Here is an 8,177-nt window from a genome sequence, read left to right as displayed (position 1 = left end):
TGCTGCTGACTTGAGCTTGCCTTTCTCCTCCAAGCAGCCATCCTACAGGACATGGTTCTAGAGGAAGACCTCTAGACTGTCTTGCTTTCCTACCTCCTTTATGCTTTCATTTGAACAAACCTGGCTTTCAGATGGACAACCATGCAAGGCAATTCCATCAACAGCACAGGTCTGCCTGCTCGCATAAATCAGAAGAGCACCCTTTCAAATCATTCTGGACATCCTTCCTCTGTCTTTATGGGAATTGAAACAAACTCTCACAGAAGATGTTGTAATAATTAGGCTGCCAGGTGTTGCTTCTCAAGGAGGTTCCTCAGAAAAGTTCAAAGTCTGCTAGGAGTGGTTGAGGTCATGAAACCATTTTAATCGTTGGTGCAGGACTTGAAACGTGAGAGACAGATTTTCTCAAGAGAGTAGTGCAGAGATGCTCATTTATGCAAGATGCTATGTTTTGTGTGAAAAGTCTTAAACAAAACATTGTTTCATAAACCAATGACCTGATCCTCTACAGAGCTCTGGCTTTATACTGAGGCTCTGTCCTCTGCAGATCTCCTCTGTGAATTTGAGGCTAAGGGAAAATTTGACTCTACTTTGTGGTTTATTTTCTTCTTAACAAACAGAAGTTTATACATGAAGAGGAAATGAACGAACCTCAGCATAAGTCAACAATGCAGAGACCTGACTGACCTCTCCTTACATCTGATAAAATTAGGAAAACTGAGTCCAGGTCTTGCTTCTTTGAATAATTTCAGGTTCTAAAGCACAACTGTTCATATGAATGAGAAGTAGAGATGGAGCTCTTAAGTTTTAATACCAAAAAAACCCCAAAAGCAAAACCCCCAAATAGTAGAAGTTGTAAGTAATATATAAGTTGGGGCAGAATTGCATTGGCTGCTACAGTAACTGCAGAATCACTTTGAGTTAAAAAGCTGTATGCGTGAGTTAACTAATGTTCATGAAACTCTTTGAAAAGTCAAAAGTAAACATGAAATTATGTTTTTTTAACATTTCTTTAAAATTTGTTAACAAGAATATTAATTATGTTTAACTCTTCATGTAGTACAAGGTAACCTAATAACTACATGTAAGGTATAAATGACAAGCAATGCAAAATAATAATTTATTCAGTGAAACACCAGAATGATCAGGAGATAGGCCTCAATATTTATTTCTGGAACTAAACATCAATAAGTTATACTGCTTTTGAAAAGCATATGTTGAGAAAGGACTAAAGAAACACACTCCCTGTGAAGTCCATGGTTCACTATAAATTAGCAAGCTGACTTGCTTGCATTTTAAAACCCTATCTGCCACTAAGAGGGACATTTGAAAGGTAAGAGGTCTATATGAGAGGCAATGTTTGAGGCTGGCTGCCCAAATGTTGATAACCAAAGCACTGTGTCAAGTGCTGAATGCTATATTGAACTTTCCAGCACATTGGCTTACCTTCCCTCTCCTCTTGTGTGGCTCTCAAGGTGCCTAAAATCTCATTGCCTGTACGTTTTTCACAAAAATCCACTTGATACTTGCTTCTGGGTGGAACCACAGAAAGCCTGCCCAGGGCGGGAGCTTAGACACCCAGCTCACAAGTCACAAACTCTGACTCTCTCCCACTGCTTACTAGAGGCTTGCCAGACTAGGCCTCAACAGAAATATGAGTTGTGACACAGGTCCACTGTATCCCATGTTTCTCATCTGAGATGTTCAGGAGGTGCCACCACTGGAGGCCTGGAGCAGGCAAGCTTCTGTAAGCATGGCCTCAGTGACTCTGGCTGGGGTGAAGGAAGGACTAGATTTTTTAATTCCTTTCCAGCCCTGTGACCCAAGGGATATCCGAGTAATTAAGTGTCACCTCAGATGAGAATTAAATCCCCCTGCTGTCTAAGGAAACTGGAAACCACATCCCAAGCTCTGCTGAAGGACATCTTCTGCGGTGTGAGTTCCTCTCGTTTCCCTCCAGGATGAGCTGTCCCACCACGCACTGATGAGAGAGAATGGTGGAACAGTGGTTGGGATCTCCTGTGGGTGGTAGAGGTCTGGGTTTCAGACCCAACATCAACCAAAATCAAGGTATAAGGATGAGTCACTTCTGCTCACCCTTCTGACTGTATTTTTCTGTAGGATGTGACGCTTGTAACTTGGCAACCCAGCACCGGTGACATCACTTGATCTTTTTGCAACAAGTTTGGCAGCCATATAAAATGCCTTACAGGAAAAAGAGCTCGCACAATAGACATTAGATTCCTAAGAAAAAACTCATGCAATTGTGTGCTCTGCTGTTCTGCTCATCATCCCCTCCCCAGGGACTTTATTAGTGTGTGGGCTAATTTCAAGTAAATTTGACAGAGGTTAAATATCTTAAAAATACAGAGTTCCTACGAGTGCCGCAAAAAATGATGGCCATGTAGAACAGAGACATCCAAATTAATGACCCCACTGAGAAACTAATGGATACTCAGCATTATTATTATACATTAGAAAATCAACAGAGGAAAGAGCCATCAGAAATCAGACTTCGTATGTCCCACCGCTCATGAAATTACTAACTCCTACTTGTTATTACTTGTCTTCATAAAAACACTGCCTGTCTTCTGCCTCAGGCATCTGTTACAAGTGTTACTGAAGATGTCCTCTCAGAAGGAAAACAATTATTTTAGTAGCTCCTTTAAATAAAAATACAGGCACTGCAGTTAATCAGCTGCCTCTTTGAGTCCTTGCCCATTAAGAGCCCAGCGCAGCAGGTCTGAAAAGGTAGTCTCCAGGACCGTGACTGCTCCTTAGTGCCAAGACCCCTGCTCCCAAAGGCTGTGTAAGCGACAGCTGGGAAAGGTGCTGCTGTCACATGGTGGGCTGGTAGGAATTGCAATTGCTGCCTTCAGCCTGAAGACTGAAGGCAAACTCTGTGGTATTCTGTTGAGCAACATCTCCTGGCTCCTTCCAGCCCTCATCATGAAACAGAGTTTATTTTTTTAGAGTCTCTGCAATGTAGTTGGTGCATTTTGGAAAATGTGAAAATAGATTAATAGATTGTTTTAAAGACCATCTCAAAATGCTGAGAAGTTATACCCTTAAAATGTAGCGGCTTCTAGGCTGATTCTTTGCATGAATTAAGCCAAAAGACATTGCTCAGCAGTATTGGCATCCATGCCGTTTTGACCGGTTCAAGCATTCCATACCATCCTTAAACATTGTATTTCAAGGCTTTAAGTGCTGCAGAATCTCCTTCCTATGGAAAAAGCTTAGTTTTGTTCTTTCCTCTTTAAACAATTCCCCCAGGGAAGAAAGGTTCAAGACTTCCAGAGCTGGCAAGCAGATGACACTACCCAACCCCTGCATTTCTCCTATGGCCGGCTGCTTGTCCTGGTGCCACTCAGCTGTCCAGGAACCTGTTTCGCTAGCTATTTAGAGGGGCAGGGTGTGAGTTATTCAGCCCAGGAGGGCTCTAGACAGTGACAAAGCAAGTCCAAGCTCAACAAATGGCTGCTAGGCAGTGATAAAACCATTGTTCCCTAGTTGCTTGCTTCGAAACGCTATCCAGTGATACAAAAAAACCACTGCATGATGGGCAATGGCTGTTCCCGAGGGCCTTTTGCAAGTGTCCTCTCTTTTCTTCTCGCCGCTGAAGCCTGACTGGCCCTGTGAGGTCCTCCCCAGATTCACAGCCTCAGAGCAGCAAACCTCAATTTTGCCTTTGCTGAGAGGCTTTTAAGCCAGCTGTGGCAGGCAGCCAGCTGCTCAGTAGGCAGAGAGCTGCAGATCCTGAGGAATAAGCCACCCACAGTGTCTCAGAGCCCTCTAACCTGTTGGGGCTGATGGAGATCCAGGAATCCCAGATTTGTGGCCACTTGCCACATTAGGTGTTGAGCAGCCCAGGGAGGCTACCTGCCAGTCAGTGAGCACCAGCAGATCACAATCAGTCACTTCTTGGATAAATGTAAATACGCTGAGCTTGGGACCAGATGGAAGATAAAATCTAGTATCTACCTGGGTTTCACAAGATTTATTTTCTTTTGCCTACACGAGCTGTCAATAATTTTGCCATTGTTTTTTCAATCCTTTACTGACTGCACCCCATTTTTAGCTTTCTCATGTTAATAGATGCCCAACACTGATGTAAAACCAGCTGACTCATCTTTTTTTTTTTTTTTTAACTTTTAAAAGTGTAAACCAAACCTGTACCTTTTCACATCTCTTGGCATTTCCCAATAATACCAAGATGTGTCAAAAGTTGACCCACAGCTCAATAGGTTCCCTGTAACTGTCATTTTCAGTGTTACCAAAAAAAAATAAGGGCAAGAGGCTAATGGAGTGATAACCCCTCTTCTTCACCCTGCACCTCACATTAGCATGAGTCATACTTGGGATTAGGTGATGCGACACTTATTGCATCCCTCTGAGCTCTGCCTCCTCAGCTGCATCGAGTCTCACAAGTTATCTTGGAGCTGCAGATTCAAAAAATGTTGAGTAGTTGCTGACATTAGAAAGTGCTGGATGAGAGGGACATCTGTTATTTTCTTTCTGGAGATGCTCCTGCCTTCTCCCTGACACATGGAAAACCTAGGGCTGCCTGCAACGTAGATGATGCCTCAGACAGATTTTGGTGCTTTTCAGCTTCAAAACTTATTTAATAAGCCTGGATCAGTTTGAAACAACCTGCTGTAGAAAGCAGAAGAGTATGTTCTCCATTGAGATAACAGCTTGTGGAGCTATTACCATAATAATATCGCCTCGCAAAGAATACTCGTTTCAATGGTTAATTGTTTCCAGCTCTGAGCTGGTATCATCCCAGCAGGATTAGGCCCAGCATGACTCCTGCTGCATTGGCCGCTGATATTGCAGGGCACAGAGCACTTTCCAGTAGACGTGGAAGCATTTAATCATCTAAGTGAGCACTTTCTCCACTCCAACAGTCAGCAAAGAGCCAATACCCTAATGCAGCCAGTACTCATTCCCGTAATGATAATTTGCTAACTCTATCGCTCAGGCGAACAGAAGAGAAATGTGTGATCCGCAGCAGATGTTAAAGCTGCAGTGCCCCTGTGCAATCTGAAAGCCCGGTGCAGCCTGCACTCCCTTACGCACATCACATTCTCCTTTCCCAAGAAGCTGAACAAATTCAACCTTTTATTTTAGGTGAACTCAAATAATTTCCATTAACTTGTCATGAAAAATTCATGTATAAGCCAGTATTACAAGCTGTTTCATTTTCATTAGAGGGCTAACCAAGAGTCTTGATGTTCAAAATACATGTGCACCATGTTCTGTCTGGCTAAAAAAAATGTATGTATACTGTCAGCATCAGGGTGCGTAGCTGGCATCTGCAAGCATATGTTGCTCTTTCTTTCACTTTTCCTCCCCCTTCCTTTCAATTACACCCACCAATTATATTTTGGATTCATTGACATTGCAGTCACTTCTGTGTGGGCACAGTCGAACTAGTCGCAAATGAGCTAATTTGGCTACAGATAGCATTGCAGACAGAGCAGCATGGGACTCGATGCAGTAGAAGCCGGGTAAATACTTCAGCAGCTCTACCAACATGGACTGCGGTGGGCTGGTGTGGCTCTCAGGACACGAACAAACTCTGTTAAAGCCAGCTCAGGCACACGGGTGACACACAGCCACGATTTCAGTGCAGAATGGTGGTACACTGTCTTAGGGAAAGGCTATGTGTGCAGTAGGCCAGGGGCCATGGGCCGAGGCAGACCCAGGATGCAGATCTAATAGGTCCAAAAGCGTCGTTCTGTGGGGAGTTTCAGCTTGCTGAGCGTGCTCACGATTGCTTGAGATGTGAAAAGAAAAAAAAAAAAAAAAAAAAGCCGACTTTACCTAGATGTATGAAAGCACAGTGCCTGCAACAGCAAAAAAAAAGCCAGTGGAGATGACTGATGAGGCTTTCATGGAGTCTGAAAACACAGTTATGCCCTGCCAGCTGCGGAGAGGCGAGCCCAGGGAACTTCAGGGATGGGAATGCTGCAGAGAGCGTCTGAGCACCTGAGGCCCTGGCGTCCCGTTCACACGGAGGAAGAGGAAAGCCTGTCCTTAACGGCAAGATGACAGCAGTGGGGCCATTTTGGGTCCCCCTGGGCCCTGCGAGCCCGACCCCGCCTTTCGGGGTTGAGTGCCCGTGCGGGGAAGGAGCAGGCCACCCCTCCTCACCCTCCGCCGCCCCGTGCAGGCGCTCGGGCCGGAGCCAGGGCCAGGATCCCGCCGGCAGCCTGCCCGGGCTCACGCCCCTCCCTCCGTCCCGGCCGGTCCCCGCGGCCGCCGGGCGGGCGGCGGGCGCGGCCCGAGTGACGCCCCGGGAGGCGGTGCGGCGGCGCCCGGCCCCGCCTCGCCCGGCTGAGGGGGCGGGAGCTCCCGCCGAGCTACTACTACCGCCGGCGGGGCGCGGGGCAGCGGCAGGAACTGCCGTGAGTGCCGGGGGCTGGAGCGGAGCGGCGGGCTGGGACCGGGACCGGGCGGGCAGCGTCTGCGGCGCCGAGGGAGCGGCGGTGCCCCCCGGACGGAGGGCGGGAAGGAGGAGGAAGGGCGCGGGGGGCCCCTCCGCGGTGGTGCCGGGGTCCAGCTGATCGAGCGTGTGGTGTCGGGTCTGTCCGCAGGGTGCCCTGCAGCCGCCGCGGTCCGTCGTCCCCTGGCGCGGAGCCGCGGGGCGTCGCCGGCCTCCCGCGGGGGTCCATGAGTCGCGGGCGGGCAGCCCCGGCAGCGCCCCTCGCCCGCTCCCCCGGCTCCGGCGGCGGCCCCGCCCGGCGGCGGTGAGATGGGGGGCAGCCTGGGCTGCCACCGCTCCATCCCCCGCGACCCGGCGGACCTGTGCCACAGCCGCAAGTTCAGCGCGGCGTGCAACTTCAGCAACATCCTCGTCAACCAGGAGAGGCTCAACATCAACACGGCCACAGAGGAGGAGCTGATGACCCTCCCCGGGGTCACCCGAGTGGTGGCCCAGAACATCGTGGAGTACCGGGAGTACATCGGCGGCTTCAAGAAAGTGGAGGACCTGGCGCTGGTGAGCGGGGTGGGGGCGGCCAAGCTGGAGCAGGTGAAGTTCGAGATCTGCGTGAGCAGCAAGGGCAGCTCAGCGCAGCACTCGCCCAGCTCCCTGCGCAAGGACCCGGCCTCTGAGCACCACCTCTCCGCCACCAAGATCAACATTAACACTGCCACGCCAGCCCAGCTCATGAGCATCCGTGGCATCACTGAGAAGATCGCCAACAGCATCGTGGAGTACCGGAAAGAGCATGGGCCCTTCAAAAGTATCGAGGACTTGGTGAGGATGGACTGTATCAATTCCTCCTTTCTAGACAAAATCAGGCATCAGATTTTTGCGGAGCGGTCCCGGCCCCCTTCGACGAATACCAATGGTGGCCTCAACTTCACTGCCAAGCCTCACCCCAGCCCCACTTCTCTAAGCCTCCAGAGCGAGGACTTGGACTTTCCTCCTGGGGGTCCAACCCAAATCATATCCACTCGCCCCTCAGTGGAGATGTTCGGGGGGGTGAGAGATGGCAGACCCGTCCTGAGGGTGGCTACCTGGAACCTGCAAAGCTGCTCCACTGAGAAAGCCAACAACCCAGGCGTGCGGGAGGTCGTGTGTATGACGCTGCTGGAGAACAGGTAAGAGGCAGCACTTGAGCTGTAGGCCCAGCTCCATGGAAGATTGCAGTTTAATGCCTTTGGGGTTTGGGGGCTCTAGATGTGATCCTAGTGGGAGTTGCTCCTTCCCAGGATTATTAAATGTTTCCCACTTCTTGCACAGAACCCTGATTGAGTCTTAACACTGGGACTGTAGTGACTGTCCCTCAATAAAGCTGCTATAGTCCTTGAAATGTGGTGGACCTCCTGAGGAGGTATGTGTGTACATGTGTGTACATGTGTGCGGGGATGACCGAGTCATGTTTGGCCTGTTAATAGTTGGTCAAGGATTGTTTCTCCATCAAGAGCCTTTTGAAGAAGTCACAGAGGACCGTCTTTTCTGCCAGAAGCTGTGGGGAATAGCAGGGGAAGGTCTGCTCTGTATGTACCCTGTTTCTTACCCTGTTCCCCAGAGCATCTTACTGCCACATTGGGAGGCAGGATGCAGTGCTACATCCACGTCTTGGAGCTGCTAAGCTGAGACCTGCTAGTACCTCTTCTCAAAGTCTTGTTTGGGTGGCGACCTCCTTAATGTCAGCATTAGG

The 8,177-nt window shown here is 49.2% G+C and overlaps 1 protein-coding gene across 1 annotated transcript in view; it reads left to right on the top strand.

Annotated features, from left to right (window-relative positions):
• The first annotated feature begins 6,760 nt into the window (after positions 1 to 6,760).
• The window catches only part of EEPD1 (endonuclease/exonuclease/phosphatase family domain containing 1), a 64,211-nt gene continuing 62,794 nt past the window's right edge, over positions 6,761 to 8,177 (top strand). Inside the window, exon 1 of the mRNA XM_009961483.2 lies at positions 6,761 to 7,614. Coding sequence (XP_009959785.2) covers positions 6,761 to 7,614 — 854 coding nt within the window. The remainder of the gene's footprint in view (positions 7,615 to 8,177) is intronic.

The sequence above is a fragment of the Leptosomus discolor genome, chromosome 7, assembly GCF_034619465.1.
Source record: "Leptosomus discolor isolate bLepDis1 chromosome 7, bLepDis1.hap2, whole genome shotgun sequence".
NCBI lineage: Eukaryota > Metazoa > Chordata > Aves > Leptosomiformes > Leptosomidae > Leptosomus > Leptosomus discolor.
Note: the sequence above shows the minus strand (reverse complement) of the source record. Positions and strands in the feature narration are given on the sequence as shown.